Consider the following 22,060-nt stretch of genomic DNA (forward strand, 5'->3'; position numbering starts at 1 on the left):
AGAAAGTTTCTGGTCCATTTTCCTGAAAAGTAACGTTTTATGTTTTATTTTTTACATGTGAGGTTTCTACCCGACAACAACAACCATTTATGGATTATGCATATATCCATATGTATGGCCATGTGCACACACACACACACACACACACACACACACACACACACACACACACACACACACACACACAGGGGGAATAACATGCTGTTCATTTAGCAAACACAGATTCCAATCATATCAGTTCAGGTTTTTAATCTAAATGCTGTGTGAGCAGCAGAGAGGAACGAGAGAGATGAGGAGAGAGATAAACAGAGGTATGGAGAGAGAGAGAGAGAGAGAGAGAGAGAGAGAGAGAGAGAGAGAGAGAGAGAGAGAGAGAGAGAGAGAGAGAGAGAGAGAGAGAGAGAGAGGCTGCTCTGAGCAAAACGAACGTAGCTATACGAACAGCCGCCTCTTAAGGTCTTCTCCCCATGTCAGATTTCCACACTGTCCTCATCCCTGTGCAGGTTCCTCTTCAGGTCCTGTTGCGTTGCAGTAGTCCAGGCTTAGAGATATTTGAACTAGACCAGTGCTTCTCAAACTTTTTCATGTCAAGGACCCCCAAATTGACACTTATTAGCCCACGGACCCCCATTTGAAAAGATATGCCAGGGACCCCCATAGGAGAAGATTTGTACGGCTCTAGCAGTGATTCTCAACCATTTTAATTTCAAGGACCCCCCAGTTTGACATGCATTATACGGACCCCCATTTAATGGCATCTCTATCTCTGGGAGCCCAATTTATATTGTAAAATCAATGTTAATTTAACTCTGAAAGTGTACAAATGGAACCAAATGGACCCGTTAGGGTCCATTTGGTTCCATTTGTACGCTTTCAGAGTTACAGACCCATAAGGGTCCATTTGGTTCCTATCCATCATTTAGCTGGACACCCCCTGGAACCCCCTCAAGTACCCCTGGGGGTCCCCGGACCCCACTTTGAGAACCAATGAACTAGACCACTGAGGGGTGTTTGGGTAGTGCTGCTGTGACACACCCTCCTGTCTAGCATCAGGGTCTTGAGCTCTACAGTGTTGTTAGCTCTGCTGTCTCACCGTAGTGCATCTACGTAGGTGGTGCGCTTCTTTCCTTTCCTGGCTTTGCCTTGGGTTGGCTCCCACATAGTGTCAGTTTGTTTGCCTCATGTTCCGGGTGCCTGACGCGGTGTCCTGCCAGCCTCATCCTGCTCTCTCTCTCTCTGGCCTTGTCTGTGACCCGTGGCAGGTCCCTGTAGAGGACTATGTTTCTGATGTGGTCCGTCTATGTAACACCTAGTGCCATTCGTAGCATTCTTGTGTAGACTCCATCCAGGGCCCTTTCCTGTTGTGCTGCGAGGGTCCATGGCTCAGCCCCATACAACAGTACTGACTCCACTGTGAGGGTCCATGTCTCAGCCCCATACAGCAGTACTGACTCCACTGTGAGGGTCCATGTCTCAGCCCCATACAACAGTACTGACTCCACTGTGAGGGTCCATGTCTCAGCCCCATACAGCAGTACTGACTCCACAGTGAGGGTCCATGTCTCAGCCCCATACAACAGTACTGACTCCACTGTGAGGGTCCATGTCTCAGCCCCATACAACAGTACTGACTCCACAGTGAGGGTCCATGTCTCAGCCCCATACAACAGTACTGACTCCACTGTGAGGGTCCATGTTTCAGCCCCATACAACAGTACTGACTCCACTGTGAGGGTCCATGTCTCAGCCCCATACAACAGTACTGACTCCACGGTGAGGGTCCATGTCTCAGCCCCATACAACAGTACTGACTCCACAGTGAGGGTCCATGTCTCAGCCCCATACAGCAGTACTGACTCCACTGTGAGGGTCCATGTCTCAGCCCCATACAGCAGTACTGACTCCACTGTGAGGGTCCATGTCTCAGCTCCATACAGCAGTACTGACTCCACTGTGAGGGTCCATGTCTCAGCCTCATACAGCAGTACTGACTCCACTGTGAGGGTCCATGTCTCAGCCCCATACAGCAGTACTGACTCCACTGTGAGGGTCCATGTCTCAGCCTCATACAGCAGTACTGACTCCACTGTGAGGGTCCATGTCTCAGCCTCATACAGCAGTACTGACTCCACTGTGAGGGTCCATGTCTCAGCTCCATACAGCAGTACTGACTCCACTGTGAGGGTCCATGTCTCAGCTCCAGATAAGTGTCCTCCGGACCTTCAGGTCCTGTTTTGCTGAAGCAGTCCAGGCCCCGATATATCTGAAGTCCTCCACTACCTTGGCAGTGGCAATGGTTTGGTCCACCGTGTTAAATGCCATTATTTGTTTTCTCGGCATTGAGCTTGAGCGGCATAGTGCTGCACGGGCTCTTTAAAGCCTCACTATGTAACTTTTTTTCCTAACGAATAAAATGTCATTTTGTCCAATCTGTATGGCTAGAAGAGGAAAGTTACATAGTGTGCTTTAAGTAGGTAAACATTACTCACACTCTGTGTTTGTGTGAGCGTGTGTGTGTGCGTGTGCGTGCGTGCGTGCGTGCGTGCGTGCGTGCGTGCGTGCGTGCGTGCGTGCGTGCGTGCGTGCGTGCGTGCGTGCGTGTGGCAGGTCACAGATCACACAGGGTCAGATCTACAGTGAGTAAAAAGTGAAATAAACATGACAAGGAGAAAGGAGTGTTTGACAGAGATCACAGCAACCCTCAGGCTGTCAGAGGAGCAGGCTGATAGAGGAGAGGAGAGGAGAAGAGCTGTCAGAGCAGGCTGACAGAGGAGAGGAGAGGAGCTGGGAAACATGCTGATGCTATTCTGGGATATATAAGGAACTATAACCAAACATTCCGGTGAAGCCGACAACAACCTTCAACAGTGTTTTCATAGTATTAGAGGCACTATTGAAACAAAGAAAAAAGAATACCTAGAGAAACAGGTTAAATCAGATATAAACACTAGATACCAGAGTTTCTTCAGAGGAACACGCGGCTGACACTTTCAATGACTGTGTTAATTTAGGGAACAGGGCGGATAGAGAACACACAGGGGGTTAATTTAAGGAACATGGGGGATAGAAAATCACACAAGTCCTACCCCTACACTGTACTAGTGTTGATTTTGACAGCAACGTTTGATTCCGTTTTAGTCATAGTCTTTTGAATGAAATTTAGTTTTAGTCATATTTTAGTCATCTGACATGACTAACTGTTAGTCTAGTTTTAGTCGACTAAATATCATAAGATTATTAGTCGACTAAATCCACAGTTGATTTAGTCGACTAAAATGTATTTTGGGGGTGTCTTGATGGCTGATTTTACACTTGGTTGCATGCTGAAAATAGCCGATCCACAAGCTCACAACGCGTCGCGCTGCGACGCATTGTGAGCTTTTAGATCTGCTATTTTCAGCGCGTAACACCCGAGCACAACCAAACATAAAACGACTTCTCTTTTAGTTCTACTGGATCTCTTCTCCACTAGATCCCTAACCAACATTTTAGTCTAGTTTTTACTTGTTGACGAAATTGTCAATATATTTAGTCTTAGTTTCAGTCATCATAGCTTAGTTTTTATTTAGTTTGTATGTATAGTTTTCGTCAGTGAAAAAAGGTACTCTGTACTCTGTGAAATCATATAGACAGAATAAGGCAAAAGACAACAGTCAGAGTATGGTCTGTGCATTACAAATCACAGCCTCACACATTCAACTGGACACATACTATAGTCCAGTGTGGAATTACAGGTTAATAGGACGTCAGAATTGTGATTGTAAATGGTGGGCTCTTGGACAGGATGTGTGTGGATTGCTGCCAGAGCCTCTCTTGTCTTCCTACTTAAGCTTATAGCAGCCATTTCTGGGCACAATTCCCAACCGTTACAGACAGGCCAAAGTAGACAATAAGGCAGGTTGGGGACAAATTAATCAATAGGACTTTGAGTGCATGGGAGAAAGGAGGAAATTGAGCATTTTCTCATTAACTGGAAACCTGGGATTCTATCAGGAGCCTCTGGAAGCAGGCAGGATAAACAGTCCATTCAGCCATTTGGAAGCATGTCGCGCACTGAACATAGCTGATTTTCAAGCTTGTTGTCTCCGCCAGGAGACATTGTTTTCACTTTCCGTCCCCCCCCCCCCCCCCCCTCGGCCAAGCTAACATTGGTCAAGCCTCACGTGACACGTGACAATACGGTGAAATAGTATGATCTGATTGGCTAGTGACGTATAGCGGCCTATAAATACATGTGTCACTTTGAAAGAGTCTTAGCCTCTTTCAAAGTGAGGTAAGACAGGAATAATCACGAAATGGCTGAGAAATGGCGGAGCAATACATTATGTAGACACACTGGTGTCATCACAATGTGTAATATAAATAGCTTAGACAGGATTAATCAAGAACAGTACATTCCAGTACAAACTGAGATCACAGTTAATGACACAGTGCAACTAACTCTTATTATGCAAACTGAAGAAGCTAATCATTGTCTGCAAACCGATGAAGAACCAAAGGCGCAACGCCAACAGGAGAAGGACAAAGCTAAGAAACAAAGACGAAGAACACTCGCATTTGAAAATGACAAAGAACGAAGACGAGCAGCTGACACCACAAGGAAAATATTAGAACATAAGAATTAGAACATTCCCAACGTTCCCAACACAAGTCTGCTGGCGGAGACTTGTGCTCCGAGGAGCACTTTTTCTAGTATTTTAGCTATTTTCGGGTTACTAGAGGTTAGACAACACACTCCATATTTGGGAGTAGCTGCATTGGGATAACTGGAGAACTGGATCTCCACAATGCCTTTATATGGGCATATCATATTTGTTTATGGTTATGTCTGAGTTATAGTGACATGCCTATATATGGGCGTATCAGATTTGTTTATGGTTATGTCTGAGTCATAGTGACATGCCTATATATGGATGTATCGGTTTTGTTTATGGTTATATCTGAGACATAGTGGTGGCATGCATATGAATGGACGTATCGGGTTTGTTTATGGTTATGTCGGAGTCATAGTGACGTGATGTAAAAAAAAAATATTTTCAGAGGTTTTATATTTGCTTTAATATTATATTAGTGGTTGTATAAGCTGCTGGTTTGTGTCTTCCAGGGAGAGAGGCCAGACACAGCAAACACGGAGAACCAGGAACCAAAGCCCACCCTGTGGTGTCCACCAAGAGACCCTCTCAGGATGGTGAGTGTCACCAGTAGCACCACACTGTACCACACATGCAGTGGTTCTCCCCCTGTGGGCCCTGAGCGTATTGCAAGTGGACCCCCAAATAATTGGCAAAACACTAATATTTGAATGATAATATATCATTAATATTCATATATAATAATCCATTTGACCCTCCGATCTGACCACTAAACTTAGTAGGGAAGTCCGATATTGGCTTCTCTACCGATATCCGATATACCGATATTGTCCAACTCTTCATTTCCGATACCGATATCAACCGATACCAATATATGCTGTCATGCTTTCACCAAAAGTCAACTAATTGTCAGGTAACAACATCACATCTAATACAATAAAATAGCTATAATATCAATATAGGCCTAATATCTAATAAATCTAATATAATGCAGAGATGTTGTTTTTTCAATAAAGTGAGTCCCTGGACTCACTGGTGGTCATATGAATGAGTCCCACTTATCTTAGATTAGATGTTGGTCTATTTGACAGAGCAGAAGCATAATTGCCTTGATGCCTATAACATTAACGAGTGTCAACGAGCGTCAGCTGGACACACACACACACACACACACACACACACACACACACACACACACACACACACACACACACACACACACACACACACACACACACACACACCTGCCCTCTGCAGGGCTCTAAACTGAAAGTGACTGGAGTCTCATTTCTCTCCAAAAGCCTCTGAATACGATGGAATATGATTAAGGATTACTGTGATTATGGTACGCTCACATTTCATTTCATGTCACACACACCATACAGTAAGAACTCCTGTAACTTTACACTGTGTAGTGTAACTTGACCTTCACTACAGTACAGTGGATGGACTGATCTGACGCTTTGAAGGAAAAACCCTGGCCCTGACCATCTTTAAATGATGAGTAGTTAAGTAACATAATATCTTTATTGTAGCTGTATTAAAGGACACGCCTCCGTCAAAGTCCTTGAATAAAGAGTGAATTCCTAACAGCTCCCATGGGCCTCTGAGGCTGTAGCTGGCTACTTCTGCTAATAGTAAGAATGGCTTCAGTCCATTCATGGTCAGCGGTGGAACAAGTACTCAAATGTTTTACTTAAAGAGCTGGTGCCATGTTTTTGCACTTTTTCTGTTTTTCATGTGTCTATGAGGTTGATAGAACTTCATTAAGCCCCCCGGTGTTGGTTGTATGGTGTTTTATGTCATCTCTGACTATTTTGATTTTCTACCTGGAGGCTGAAACCTTGAGGGTCAAACGTGCCAATAGAGAAACAGCCCTTTAGTGACATAGTAAAAACATACCCTCCCCCTCATTATCATAACACAACAGGTGTGGGCATGAGGAGGAGGAGGGACTAGGACAGTTCCAGGTCTTAATGGGTTAAACTGTGTTGCCACTGTCTCGGTTCCCAAGTGAGGTATAGCTGTGAAAGTGAGAACCCTCACTATGGTCTGTGTGTGTGTGTGTGTGTGTGTGAGTGGAATACAAACACTGTTCTGTACAATTAGCATGCCTGCTGGTATCAGGTGGTTGTGGAGAGATGCCAGTATATATCTATGTACGTAGCAGAGACAGGCTGCTCATTCTGAGCCCACAGACAGCAATTTCCCCTCTGGCTGAGATGACAACATTCGCTGACAGATTTTTTTATCAGCTATACTGAAGCAATTTCTCCCATTTTTTCCCACCTTAAACGTACATTTTCTCAGTCTCCATGGAGAAAATGAAAGACGCTGCAAATGATTTCCGTAATCACTAGAGACTCTTGCGATTGACGTGCGTTCTGTAACTGTGTGTGTGTGTGTGTGTGTGTGTGTGTGTGTGTGTGTGTGTGTGTGTGTGTGTGTGTGTGTGTGTGTGTGTGTGTGTGTGTGTGTGTGTGTGTGTGTGTGTGTGTGTGTGTGTGTGTGTGTGTGTGTGTGTGTGCGCGTGTGTGTGCGCGTGGTTTGTTTATTTGTTTATATACTGAGGAGCATCAACCACAGATCTCTGACTTAGAGGCAAAAGTAAGCAAGTATTATTTCACCTTGTGTAGAATAATTGATTGATAATGAACCGAAAGAAATTCATACACGTGAACATTTTGTGAAGACTGAATTATTGCTGCTGTTTTATCAGGCTAGCTTGCAGTGGTGTAAAGTAACTAAGTACATTTACTCAAGTACTGTATTTCAGTACAATTTTGAGCTACTTTTACTTCACTGGAGTATTTCCAATTTTCAATACTTTTGCTTCTACTCCATCTCAGAGGAAAATACTGTACTTTTACTCCACTACAATTATTTGCACTTGTAACGTTGTATTTCTACCATGTAGTATTGATATTTTTACTTAAGTTAAACATTTGAGTACTTTTTTTCCAACACTGTTGATAACGAACCAAAAGAAATATATACACGTGAACATTTTGTGAAGACTGAATTATTTCTGCTGTTTTATCAGGCTAGCTCGTTGGCATAACGACGCAATGTGAGAGCGTGGTCTAGCCAACATCAACAGGCAACTCCTGAATCGTTGCTCTCCACACTCTCTTATATCTAGCATCTGGGTTTTCAGCTCTCCAGCGTTGTGAGCTCTGCTGTCGCAACGCAGTGGCCCTCATTTATCAACGCGGTGCAGCCCGAATAATGAGCGTACGGCGAGATCACCGCACCTTTCGGCATTTATCAATATATCCTGACGTGGGCTTCATCCTACTTCACGCTGAGATCTCACGTCTGGTCGAGACCAGTTGTTGACGTTGGCTGCGCCCGTTTATTCCATTCTAGACCTGCAGATTGTAGATCTGTCTGTGTTAAAAATAGCAGATCTACAAGCTCACAAGCCAGCGTTGCATCACGACGCGTTGTGAGCTTGTAGATCTGCTATTTTCAAAAATGTGTGTGTGTGTGTGTGTGTGTGTGTGTGTGTGTGTGTGTGTGTGTGTGTGTGTGTGTGTGTGTGTGTGTGTGTGTGTGTGTGTGTGTGTGTGTGTGTGTGTGTGTGTGTGTGTGTGTGTGTGTGTGTGTGTGTGCGTGCGTGTGGCGAGGCGGGGCGAGCGGGGGAAACATGCTTTTTTTGGGTCGTATTCTGGTTCTTCATGTCGTGAAGTCGAGCGTTTTGTGAATATTTAAGGGCGTGTTATTTAAATGACGCTCGTTTTCAGACGTGAGATTTATCAAGGCTGGGACCAAATGTCCGCTCGGATCGGCTGTGTAGGATTCGTTGATAAATGCGACTTCGACGTTGGTGCACGGCCGAATATATGGAAAAATATACGCCGGTTTATACGCTGCGTTGATAAATGAGGGCCAGTGTGTCTACGTAGGTGGTGCACCTCCTACTGGCTCCACTGTGACACTGCAGTGCATCTACGTAGGTGGCGCACCTCTTGCCTTTCCCTGGCTGCAGCCTGGGTTGGCTCCCACAGTGTCAGTTTGTTTGCCATTAATTCCAGGTGCCTGAGGCAGTGCCCTGCCAGCCCCATGCAGCCTCATACTTCTTCGTCAGCATAACCTCATGAAAGGCTGGAATCAAATAGATTGACTGTGATCCAAAACTGTGTCTAAAAGCACACAAATTACATGAGTCGATTCTTTGCTGAGACGTTTTAAATATAACTCTTTTCACCGCCTATCTTTTCATTTAAACGTCCCATATTTAGTCTCATATTTTTAATGCAATGCAGTGTTTTACTTTCACATTTGTGACTCAACCTTGAAACGTGGGCGAGCTACAGGAGAGGAGAGGAGTGGGCCATAAATCACCCAATTTAGGTGATTTTGGCTGTGCCTCTCAGAACCACCAAATGACTGCGGATGGCATTTCAGGTTATTCCTTTTTTTTTTTTAACTCAAGTATGGTTTTCATTTCAAGTACTTTTTTTTTACAACACTGTTTGTGTGGCTTGATTACACTTTCATGTGATGGAGTATAAATGATCGACACTCGGCAGGTGAGTGTGTGTGTGTGTGTGTGTGTGTGTGTGTGTGTGTGTGTGTGTGTGTGTGTGTGTGTGTGTGTGTGTGTGTGTGTGTGTGTGTGTGTGTGTGTGTGTGTGTGTGTGTGTGTGGCTTCACTGTGTTGTCCGCCCACCTGTGTAAACTACATTGAAAGCATAATTATAATTTAGAGTGCTTTGACCTGTCTATAAAGCTTGTCTGAAATATAAACAGAAACATTGCCTGGTGGTATAGGCCATTCTATAGAGGCTGGGTAGGAATGTTAGTGCCAGGCAGCGCCACAAAAATAGTGTTAGGTCCGGTGTATTTTTGTTTGTTTTTTATCCCACGATTTTATAACCCATTATTTCACCCGGTGCCAATTGCCTGGGCGCTACTCTCCCTCTGCCAGCCTTAGGAGAGCCCCGAACTGAGCTCATGCTTCCTTCAACGTACGAGGAGTGAGCAGGCCGCTTCTTATCACCTGACAGGGGGGAGTTTCCCCGGTAGGACGTAGCGCGTGGAAGGAACACGTTATTCTGACCAGTTCCCTTTCCCCTCCATCAGGCGCCCCGGCTGACCAGGGGGAGGCAGTATAGAGACCAGTATTACTGCATGTTTTGTGTGAGGGTACCTACCCGCTAAGAGACACGGGGAGAACATGCAAACTCCACACAGATAGGCCCTTTGGCCAACCCCCACCTAGGGGGGTGCAGTACGTTAGTCCGACAGCGCATTCCTCCGACAGCGCAGTGCTCCGACATTAAACAGTAAACCCGAACCAAACCCGCACCCTAATCCTAACCGCACGCGGATGCCACATAGTCGGAGAAAAGGTCTGTCGGATTAACGCATGCCTCCCCACCTAGGGTATGGGCGCTGATGACGCGGAGGAGAGAACACGCCCCCCCCAGCGTCCCCGGCGGGAATAAAATCCAGGACCTTCTAGCTGTGAGGCGACAGCGCTACCGACTGCACCACCGTGCACCGCTAGGTCCGGTGTTTATCTGTACCTTCCTTCAGGAAGCCCAGAATCTCTGTCTCTCCCCCAGACCCGAGTTCAGGCTGCTCAGCAAACATGTCCTTTCAATTCTCGGTAACCGTAGCCCCCCCCCCATTGCTTAATTGTTTCATCAAGGGAGACACGCCCCGATTTGCGATCGTCTGGCCTGTCGCCCTCCGAGTTATTCCCCGGACAGACACGCAGAGATGTGTTGACTTATAGACAGATTACGGTTCTGACGTGTCAGGTACTTCTGCCTGCATCCCTTTGTGCCCGTAAATAGGAAACCGACCTGTTCACCTGATGAACAATCTGCTCCTGATAGAGGCTCAAATGGCCACACAACCGCCTGCTGTTCTCTACAGCATTCTATAGGCCAAAGAACGGCTCATTGTGACAAAAGCTTCAGCGCTCAGGGGTCCCTGTTTCAGAGAGAGAGAGAGAGAGAGAGAGAGAGAGAGAGAGAGAGAGAGAGAGAGAGAGAGAGAGAGGAGCCACAGTTCAAATGACTCACACAGCCAGCTGCTGCTGATGAACAATCAACACACACACACACACGCACGCACGCACGCACGCACGCACGCACGCACACACACACACACACACACACACACCAGTTTGTGTTCTTTCATTGAGGGTGTTCACCGTCATTGATGTGAAGGTCAGTCTAAGGCTAGTCCTCGTCTGTCACCAGCTAATGGTCACATGTTTTCAGTGAGCCTTTACAGGGGAACTGTAGACAAATGAAGAAAGGCTGAGCTAATAGCAAAGAGACCTCTCGTTGTCAGAGGGACAATTATAACTCATATCTTCACACGCACGCACGCACGCACGCACGCACGCACGCACACACGCACACACACACACACACACACACACACACACACACACACACACACACACACACACACACACACACACACACACACATGTGGTAATAATACAAGGTTAAATGTTTCTCCACACAACTGAATGGCCCACTAGACTACACACAAAAAAACATCAAGGTCTAGTGGCATTTCTTTGCTTCAGGCCAAAAGGCTTCTCTACTCAGTTGCTATGAAGATCATCGTATAAAGAGAAATGTTTTTTTTCAGAGGAGATGAGAAGGATCATCTTGTCACAACAAGTTGACCCCTGCTTCTCTCCATCTCTGGCCTTCCACATCATTGCAGATGTGGGCCTGCGATGGCAAAGTCTGTGTTCATTTCGTCGACTAAAACTATGACGAAATATGTTCGTCGACTACCTTTTTTCACTGAGGAAAACTACATGAAAACTAAGCTATGATGACTAAAACTAAGACTAAATATATCGTCAATTTCGTGAAATAAAAAGAAACTAGACAAAACTTTTAGGGACTAGTGGAGAAGAGATCCAGTAGAACTAAAAGACAACTAATTTTATGTTTGGTTGCGCTCGGGTGTAACCGATCTAAAAGCTCACAACGCGTCGTGCTGCGACATGTTGTGAACTTGTAGATCATCTATTTTCAGCATGCAATCAAGTGTAAAATCAGCCATTACGACTCCATCAAGGCACCGCCAAAATACATTGTTGTCGACCAAATCAACTGTAGATTTAGTCGACTAAAATCTTATGATATCTGGTTGACTAGAACTAGCCTAAAACTAAAACTTTTCAGATTACTAAAATATGACTAAAACTAATTAAAAATGTATTACATCTGCTGTCAAAATTTACACTCCAGTGGGAAGTCAGTGGGAAGTCTAAGCATTGTCATGGACACAGGGGGACATTTTAAAGGTGTGAAATTGTGTCATTTCACACCTGGAGGGGGACATTTCAGCCCTTAATGAAATGCCCATGTCTCATTCAACGACATCACCATGTCATCATCACAACCCGGTCCTTTAAAATGAATCGACAAACAACTTTTACCAACATATCCATCTTCCTTTGAAATGTATTCGTCACCACTGTGTGATCTGCTGTGTAGCGCGGGAGGATTCAATTTGCCACATTAGGAGATGAACGGTCATCAGCCTCCTTGATTGGCCAACCCAACTGATCGGCTGTGTGGATTGGTCAAGCTCTGTGTGACATTTGTGCCACTGAACCAATATAAGCGATGACACACATTAGGACTCGTTTGTTTCTCGGTGCAAGGCTTTACAGATTTAATACAGTGTGAGAAATGTATTGCTGGACGGTACATCTGACTGGAGAACCAAAGAAAGGCTTTTATGCTGCTGTTGCCGTGCAGCACAAGGTGTACGCCTTTGGAGGGCTCTGTGATGGCAACGCGGCTCAGATTGATGTTGACATTTTCAACACAGTGTCTTTACGCTGGAGTAAGTTGCCCATGGTGACAACAGGAAGAGGAGAAAGTCACCTTGAGGGTCCATCCATGCGGTTTGGCCACACAGCCGTGCTGATAGAAGATGTCATCTATCTGGGGAGGTTGTCAGAATTACTCAGTTGAGTACTGCAACGTGCTTTATGCGTTTGATGTGGACACCCACAGATGGCTCAAACCCAGGGTGTCTGGGACTGTTCCAGAAGGAAGCTCCCTCCACTCAGCCTGGGTCATGGGGAAGGTCATGTTTATCTATGGAGGATTGAAACATCTGACTGGATGGACTAATGACATCTACAAGTTGGACACCACCACGATGGTCTGGTCTGTAATTGACTCCAGAGGCACTCCACCACGTGGTGGAGTGCATCACTCAGCCACCTTCATCGGGACAAAGATGTTTGTATTTCAGGGCTGGAGTTGCTACAGGGGACGAATATTCCGCCACTACGATACCATTAGAGTGTTTGACACAGAGACCAACTGCTGGCTGGACACGCCTTCTGCACAGCTTTTTCCAGAAACACATTCAGGTTATTCAGCCTTTGCCTACAATGGAGAGCTGTACATATGTGGTGGTAACTATACTACATACTGGCACCGGACCGTCGGTGATCTGTGGAAATTCAATCCAGAGACCATCTCACGGAAGAAGGTTCAACCCAAAGGGAAAGGACCGAGTCCAATGTATGAATACATTTGCATGGATGTGTGCTGTTGCATGGTGGGAGATCGTATCATCCTCTTTGACACATTCAACACACCAAATGACCTGTATATCCTAGATTTAAGTCCTAGTCTCAAGACGCTATGCAAGCTAGCGGTCATTCAGTACGGTGTGGAGCAGTCTGAACTCCCACACGACGTCAGGTGGGAACTGGCAGCCATGTTTATACCAACGGCAACTGTAACGGAAGAATAAGCCTATTTTAATGCATTTAGATTTTTTTCCTCTGTTTTTTTTTTACACAAATTTACTCTCCTGGGTACCTGGCACAAAAAAAATTCAGACGGGGGTCTCTTATATGTCATCATGATTTGTGTGCGTGGGAATCTCATTTTAAACAAGCTAAGTGCTCTATGAGTCTTCCAGTTTAGCCCATTAAGACCTGGAACGCATCTGTGTCACTTTAGATTTCTTTGGCTATTCAAAAATAGCAGATATACAAGCTCATAGCGCAGCACCGAGTGCCGCGCTATGAGCTTGTAGATCTGCTATTTTTGAAAAATCTTGATTATTATTACTCTCCGCAGGAGAGTTTTGTTTTCACTTTCTAAATATGACACACCGATTGGTCAAGCCTCACGTGACACGTGACAATACGGTGAAATATTGTATAAATACATGGCGTCACTTTGGCAGTGTCTTGCCACTGCCAAAGTGAGGTAAGACAGGAACCATCACGAAATGGCTGCATGGCTGATACATAATTAGCAAATAGGACAGATAGTACACTTATATAGACAGGAGGGATATGACACTTACACAGACGGATAGGACACTTATAGTACACAGACAGGACGGATAGGACACTTATACAGACAGGACGGATAGGACACTTATACAGACAGGACGGATAGGACACTTATACAGACAGGACGGATAGAACACTTACAGTATACAGACAGGACGGATAGGACACTTATACAGACAGGACGGATAGGACACTTACATAGACAGGAGGGATATGACACTTACACAGACAGGACGGATAGGACACTTACAGTATACAGACAGGACGGATAGGACACTTACAGTATACAGACAGGACGGATAGGACACTTATACAGACAGGAGGGATAGGACACTTACACAGACAGGAGGGATAGGACACTTACATAGACAGGAGGGATAGGACACTTATACAGACAGGAGGGATAGGACACTTACACAGACAGGAGGGATAGGACACTTACACAGACAGGAGGGATAGGACACTTACATAGACAGGACGGATAGGACACTTATACAGACAAGACGGATAGGACACTTATACAGACGGATAGGACACTTATACAGACAGGACGAATATGGCGGACACGGACCTGTGTAAGTGTTTGATCTGACACTTATACAGACAGAATGGATAGGACAGTTGTTGGAGGAGGCGAGGAGGCTCTCCACGTCCGCATTGAGCGAGTGTGCATCAAGTGTATCCTCGACCACTCTCAACAGCTCCTCCCTCACTTATACAGACAGGACGGATAGGACACTTATACAGACAGGAGGGATACAGGACGGCATAAGAAGTAGAATATTCCTAGAAGTAGAACACTCCCAACATTCCCAACACAAGTCTGCCGGCGGAGAGTTGTGCTCCGAGGAGCACTTTTTCTAGTTTTTGTTTTGTTTTGATTTTTTCCCAAAAAAAAATTAGGATTTAGAAAACATTTTAAAGAATGGCCTCAGGTCTTAATGGGTTTAGTAGTCCTTGTATTGTGAATGTGTACTTCCATGTACTGTTGTTCTCATGTATTACTAAATAAAGTACATCAATCAATCAATCAATCAAGTACATCCATCCATAAATCAATCAATCAATCAGTTTGTGTAGGGAGTTGAGAACCATAAAGGGATAGTTCACCCCCAAAAGCCAATAATTTGATGACCGTCAGCAGTTCTGGTAGGAGACACAAAGAATCTCCTTTGTGTCTCCTACCGGAACCGCCGCCTACCGCTCCGCATGTGCATGTTGAAGAGTTCACCAGCAATTATTTTGTTCACGGCAATTCAGTAGCTCACAACAGTCACTCACACACACACACACACACACACACACACACACACACACACACACACACACACACACACACACACACACACACACACACACACACACACACTCACACACACACTGAATCGTAACCTTCCTTTGCTTTGAAGCTGTGGCCCTAAGCATTTCTGGCATTACTTTTATGTTGTTTCCTTGACTCCAATTCCGCCTTCATAAAGCTATACAGTACACCGCCTGTGCGTGTGTGTGTGTGTGTGTGTGTGTGTGTGTGTGTGTGTGTGTGTGTGTGTGTGTGTGTGTGTGTGTGTGTGTGTGTGTGTGCGTGTGCGCGCGTGCGCGCGCGTGTGTGTGTGTGTGTGTGAGACAGTCATGCATATTCACAGTTTGTAAGTGATAGAGAGACACATGAAAGCTTGGAGCAAAGCCTCTCTCTCTCACAGGGGATGTGTCTCTGACATTTAAACAGAAATGGCCTCAGTTCATCTTCTCCATTGTTCACTTTACACCCACAATAATATTATTTGGCCGTGTTTTCATTCCTCAGATGTTCATTCTCTTCCATGGTTCCATATCCGCCCAGAGGGTCCCGATGCTCTTTCATCCCTCTATCATCCCTCTTCCATTCCTCTATCATCCCTCTTCCATTCCTCTATCATCCCTCTTCCATTCCTCCATCATCCCTCTATCATCACTCTTCCATCCCTCCCTGTCATCCCTCTATCATCCATTACATTACATTACAGTCATTTAGCAGACACTTTTATCCAAAGCGACTTACAATAAGTGCATTCAACAGTGGCATGCACAGACATTTTGAGGGGCAGGTGCTCAAGTAAATATTTTTTTGTTTACTTGGTCTGCTCTTTTTTCCCTCTACACCTATACTTCTTTGCCAAAAATAGCCGATCTACAAGCCCACAACGCCTCGCAGCGCGAGACGTTGTGGGCTTGTAGATCTGCTATTTTTGGCTAAAGTTCTCCTCAGAAAAGGGATGCTAGGTTTCGAGTGGTTATGGTAAAAAGAAAAATCATATCACATAAAGATTTGGCGGACCCCCTGTAGTAACCCTGAGGACCCCCTAGGGGTCCCGGACCCCCTGTTGAAGACCCCTGCTGTAAACTGGAAAAAAAAAATCTTCTTTTTTTCAAAAGGGCACTTCTGGTCAAGAGGGCAAAGGGCAGGTGCTCTAGCACCACCTAGAGTCTATCTGTGCACGTCCCTGGCATTCAACATAGGGAACAAAACTACTAACTCCAGAGAGACTTACAGTAAACAATAGAGATGCTCTTTATCCAGAGAGATTTATAGTAAACAAAATAAACTCAATGCAAACATTCATATCCCTGTCCTCATGGAGTGGTTTAAATCATCATGAAATCATCACGAAAATCAACTGTTCATGAATGTCCACGTCAATTATTTTTCTCCCACAATAAATGTGTTCCCCTTAGGGTGCAGTCACACCGAACTTAGATTCTGCCAATGCTTTTCAAGGGGAACGGAGCGGTTTGTTGCCATTCGAGGATTTCCGCCGGAAAATGCTCCGTTCCCATTGTTTCCCCCCAGAGTTTGTGTGGAAGTGTCCTTGAGCAAGACACAGAACCCCTAATTGCTCCACATGAGCAGGTTGGTGCCTTGTATTGTTTCCTACGCAATTGTTGTATGAATGGCTGTGTAAATGGGTGTGTGAATGTGTGTGTGAATGTGTGTGTGAATGTGTGTGTGAATGGGTGTGTGAATGGGTGTGTGAATGGGTGTGTGAATGGGTGTGTGAATGTGTGTGTGAATGTGTGTGTGAATGTGTGTGTGAATGTGTTTGTGAATGGGTGTGTGAATGGGTGTGTGAATGGGTGTGTGAATGGGTGAATGTACAATCATTGTAAAGCGCCTTGGACTAAGGCGTTATGTATAAATGCACCATTTAACATTTAGAAAGGGACGGAGAGAGACCAGCAAGAAACGTACATCTGAGACGATCGATGTGAACTCATTACGGAACACCATTCAGAAAAGATGACAGAACTGAAGAATGAAACCAGAGTAAAAGACAGAAAGACTCAATGAAATCAATTTAGAGAGAGAGAGAGAGAGAGAGAGAGAGAGAGAGAGAGAGAGAGAGAGAGAGAGAGAGAGAGAGAGAGAGAGAGAGAGAGAGAGAGAGAGAGAGAGAGAGAGAGAGAGAGAGAGAGAGAGAGAGAGGGGTGAGGAAGATGAGGGAGGTGAAGAGAGCGAGGAAGAAGAGGAGAGAATAATGGGAGGACGGTGAGAGAGATTGCTGAGTGAATGTGGTGCTGCAGCAGAGATGCATTAAAATGGATGATTAAGCAGCCGATGCTGCTCACTCAGGCCTTAGATAGATAGATGGATGGATCTCTCCTCTGCTCTCACCTATACTCTCCTTGTTATTCTGATCAGCCTCTCCTCTCCTCTCCACTATTCTCCTCTCCTCCCCTCTCCACTATTCTCCTCTCCTCTTCCTCAAGTCTTCAAATATATAAAAATAGCAGATCTACAAGCTCACAATGTGTCGCATCGCAACACATTGTGAGCTTGTAGATCTGCTGTTTTCGTCCGAAAGGGCTGAAGTGGTTAATATATGTGTTGTAATAAATCCAAATCTACAACGTAACTAACTAAAGTTTTCAAATGCATGTAGTGTAGTAAAAGTACAATGTTCGGATCCGAGATGTAGTGGAGTAAAAGTATAGGAAATTGGAAATACTCAATTAAAGTACAAATACCTCAAAAATGTACTTAAAGGAGGAGTTCACCCAAAAAATGATTTATTTTCTATCAATTGCACACCCCATGAAGCCTTGAATACATGGATTTATTTTGTTTTTTGTCACATTCCTAAGCCAATAATTTGATGCCCGGGTGTATTTCCGGTAGGAGACACAAATAATCTACTTTGTGTCTCCTACTGGATACATTAACCGGTAGGAGACCGGAATCAAATTATTAGCTTAGGAATGTGACAAAAACACAAATACATCCGTGGATTCAAGGCTTCATGGGGTGTGCAATTGATAGAAAATAAGTCATTTTTTGGGTGAACTACTCCTTTAAGTACACGTTATTAGTTACTTTCCACCACTGGTCGGTTTTACCGTAGAAATACATAGAAGTCAAAAGGCGTTCTCTGTGGACACATGGCCCCTTAACCCCCTGATAAAGGACTTGTGATGTCAGCAGACTTGTGTGTGACATCTGAGTGGCCTTGACTTTGACGGACAGGTCTGCCTGTTTGATTGGCAGCGGGTGCATTTGAAGATGCTGATGTTGTCCTCCTCCTCGTCTTTCACTGATTCCTCTACTCTGCTCTGAAATCTCCTCTTCCTCATGTCCCATATTCACTCTCTGTTGCATTATACTGTACTGCAGGGGTCTTCAACAGGGGGTCCGGGACCCCTAGGGAGTCCTCATAGTTGCTACAGGGGGGGCTGCCAAATATGTGTGTGATAGGATATTTCTTTTACATTAACCACTTGAACCCTACCATCTCTATTCTGAGGAGAACTTTAGCCAAAAATAGCAGATCTACAAGCTCACAACGCGCTGCGAGGCGTTGAGTGAAAGGTCAAGTTTACTAAGTATTGATGGTTTAAGTGGCTAAATGTCTGAAAAAACACATTACCATGAATCCAACATAAGCTGATCATAGTGCTGTCAAACTAGTCTATGAAGATATCTATAAGAAAAAATGTAATCTGCAACACAATGTTATACAATATGTAGCTGTGGAGGGGTCCCTGCTTCATCTTTCTCTTAGCTAATTAAGGGGTCCTTGGCCTGAAAAACGTTGAAGACCCCATGCTCTGCTGCACGTGTCCTATTTGTCACTGTACTTAATTTTGTTAATTTTGACAGCACATTTTGATTTAGGTCTAGTCAGTGTCTTTTGAGGAAACTCAAACTGACCAACTAGTTTTGGTCAGTGAAAAAAAGTTAGTCGACCAACATGTTTTGACATAGTTTTAGTCGACACAATTAACACTGCACTGCAAGTATCCTGTCTTCACTGCATTTGGACCAGCACACACACTCTCTCTCTCTCTCTCTCTCTCAGGTTCTCTTCTTGAGCTTTTCATTTCCGTTCCATCTGCTGTCAGCTGTTATTGTGACATTATCTCACAGTGAAATGACACAACGCTGTGGGCTGCTTTGATCTCTCTCAACCTTGTTGGACGCCCCACCCAGCATGTGTCTGGTTGCCACGGCGATAATAACTGCCTGATGTGATTGATGTGGAAAACAACAGGGCTGGGTGCTCAGGTTGAACAGCTCTCATTAAAAGGCTCAGACATCACAACACTCATTGTCTCCGCCAGGCCGAAAGGCATGGCGAGAGAGTATGTTTTGCACCCTGTCCGTACGTCCGTCCGTATGTCTGTCTGTGAACAGCTAATCTCCGGCACCGTTGGCCCGGCCGCTGCAAAACTGTGCACACACACACACTCCCTGGATGCCAAAGTCGAACCTCTGCCCCGAAATGTTCAGATTGGCACACCTACAGATTTTGTCCAAATCTCAAGCAAATCGGTACAGAGTATCTCTATAGTCATGTGATCAACACGGATCTGTCCGATTTTCCATCCTGATTGCCTAAGATTGGCTTCCAAAGTTTGCAGGATTAGTTAGTTCTGAACAAAATGACTCAAATCATCAACGCAGCGTGCAATATCCGTGACATTTTGCACGCACATTCCCATTAGGCCGAGGAAGAAATGCCACCCTTTTCACATTGGCCTGTTATAGCGCCACCAGCAGGTCTAATTTAGCAAAACACATTTTTTGGAACAAAATGCCTCAAATCATGAATGCAGTGTCTGATTGAAAGGCCTAAGCAGAAATGCCACCCTTTTCACGTTGGCCTATCATAGCGCCACCAGGAGGCCACAATAACGTACCTGACCAGACCTGTGCTCCGAGGAGAACTTCTTCTAGTTTTTTCTCTTTCTGACATTTTTACACGACAACCACAGGGTTTCTCAAAGTGGGTGCTCTGGCACCCTAGGGTGCTGTGACACAAGTCCAGGGGTGCCGCAGAATACTTTGGATGGCATTTGTAATGTATCCATATCACTTCAGTTTAACCCTAGAACACTAACCATGGGTGAATTTCACCCGAACAATTGTAATTATGTGATTTGCGTAATTCTGCTGATGTCTGAGGTGGACGAGTCCTTGGGTACCTTCAGGATGCTGACTGACGTCATAGAACGTATAGGTCTGCTTCCCTGCCCCCATCCCTGTTTTTTTTTACGCAGACCTTCCATACTTTGTAAAACGGACCTAAGTTGCACGTTGCTGCACGTTATTTTTTGATCCCACACCAAATCTCTTAGTAAAAAAAACAAAACAGATCTACAAGCTCACAACGCATCGCAAGCATTCAGTGATGCTGGACCGCATCACCGTCGTGCCAATAATCACAGTAACGCGCAACCTCTCGAGTAATATTGCTTAACTAACTAAAACAAAAACTTCTTTAACGATCCTCTTCCTACTAATTATAAGCAAACTGGTTATGTTTATGTACAAGAAGCCAATTTTCTGCCACAACTTGCTGGCAAGGACGTCCACACGGAATTATGAATGTAAATTGTCTCATCCGGCCATTATGCCAAGATGTTAATACTCTTTGACTCTCTCAGCCTCTTACTGTAGATACATTATGCATGATGATGCGGTCATAATCAATATTATTGGCTCTGGAAAACAGCAGACATTTTGTTTCATCATCATTAACAACTAATTTAAGGTTAATAAGAGCTCCTTGGAGAGGGCACTACCACACTACTCCAGTGGCTGACAACTAAATTTAAAAAGTCGCTTATAATAAGCAGACATGGCAACACTTTTCAGTCTACACTGTTGGTCATAGAAGCAATGTCATTGGGGAGACCAGGTGTCAATCAACTCTAAGTCAACCTACCAGGTTCTGAGAGAGGGCGGGACTAAATCAAAAAGGAGGAAGACAGACAGACAGACCAGTGTGAGAGAAACAGGTGAAAACAGAGATGTTTAAATGTTGGTTATAAGTTAAACAAAATGTATAGATTAGTATTGTCATCAAAGTGGAGAGCCAGGGGGTTTTATACAGAGTGTAACCTTGTTAACAACAGGACAGTTCATTTGTTTACAGCAGCGGTGGAAAAAGTACTCTTTTTTTGTTTTTTACTCAAGTAAAAGTATCAATACTGCAATGCAGAAAGACTCTGTTACAAGTAAAAGTCTGGTAATCAAAATGTACGCAAGTAAAAGCACAACATTATTGGCATAAAAATGTACTTAAAGTACCCAAAGTAAAAGTACTTGTTATGCAAAATGTCCCGTTTCACAAGTTATCATATGTCTAAAATGTATACAAATCTTTTGAAAATAGCACAGTACAGTTGGCAAGTCTTCAATGGCTAGATACACAATAGTTTCATCAGCATCTAAATGAGCTCGACAGACAGACATTCAAGGAAGAGATAAATGACATTGATATAAACTATAGGCCCCAAGTTTGGAATCCATGCCCCACATAGTCATCATTGCGTTATCGTGGTTTTCTTGCTATTTGTTGCAAATGATGGTGTGTGCGTGGGCAAAATAACATTGACAGCTAGGACAGGTGACTGAAGCTTGCCAGACCATGTGCCAGTCCATTGAACCAGGGACCTTCCGATTCCCAAGCTGAGCCACTGCCGCTCTCCTGGCAGTTATGTAGCCTTTTGTTTCCAATAATGAACGGTTATCAACGTGTCTAAGGCATTGGTTCTCAAAGTGGGGTCCGGGGACCCCCAGGGGTCCTTGAGGGGGTTCCAGGGGGTCCCCAGCAAAATGTGTGAAAATAGCATCACAATAGTTTTAACCTTTTATACTTTAGCTATTCAAAAA

At 44.6% G+C, this 22,060-nt stretch overlaps 1 protein-coding gene across 1 annotated transcript in view; it reads left to right on the plus strand.

Moving 5' to 3' along the window:
- spock1 (SPARC (osteonectin), cwcv and kazal like domains proteoglycan 1) overlaps nt 1-22,060 on the plus strand; it is a gene marked incomplete at both ends in the record, with an annotated part of 99,988 nt that overhangs the window by 42,812 nt on the left and 35,116 nt on the right. Inside the window, one exon of the mRNA XM_084041862.1 lies at nt 5,105-5,188. Within this exon, the coding sequence (XP_083897988.1) occupies nt 5,105-5,188 (84 nt within the window). The remainder of the gene's footprint in view (nt 1-5,104; nt 5,189-22,060) is intronic.

This window comes from Gymnoscopelus microlampas (assembly GCF_963454915.1).
Source record: "Gymnoscopelus microlampas genome assembly, chromosome: 18".
In the NCBI taxonomy this organism is placed as follows: domain Eukaryota; kingdom Metazoa; phylum Chordata; class Actinopteri; order Myctophiformes; family Myctophidae; genus Gymnoscopelus; species Gymnoscopelus microlampas.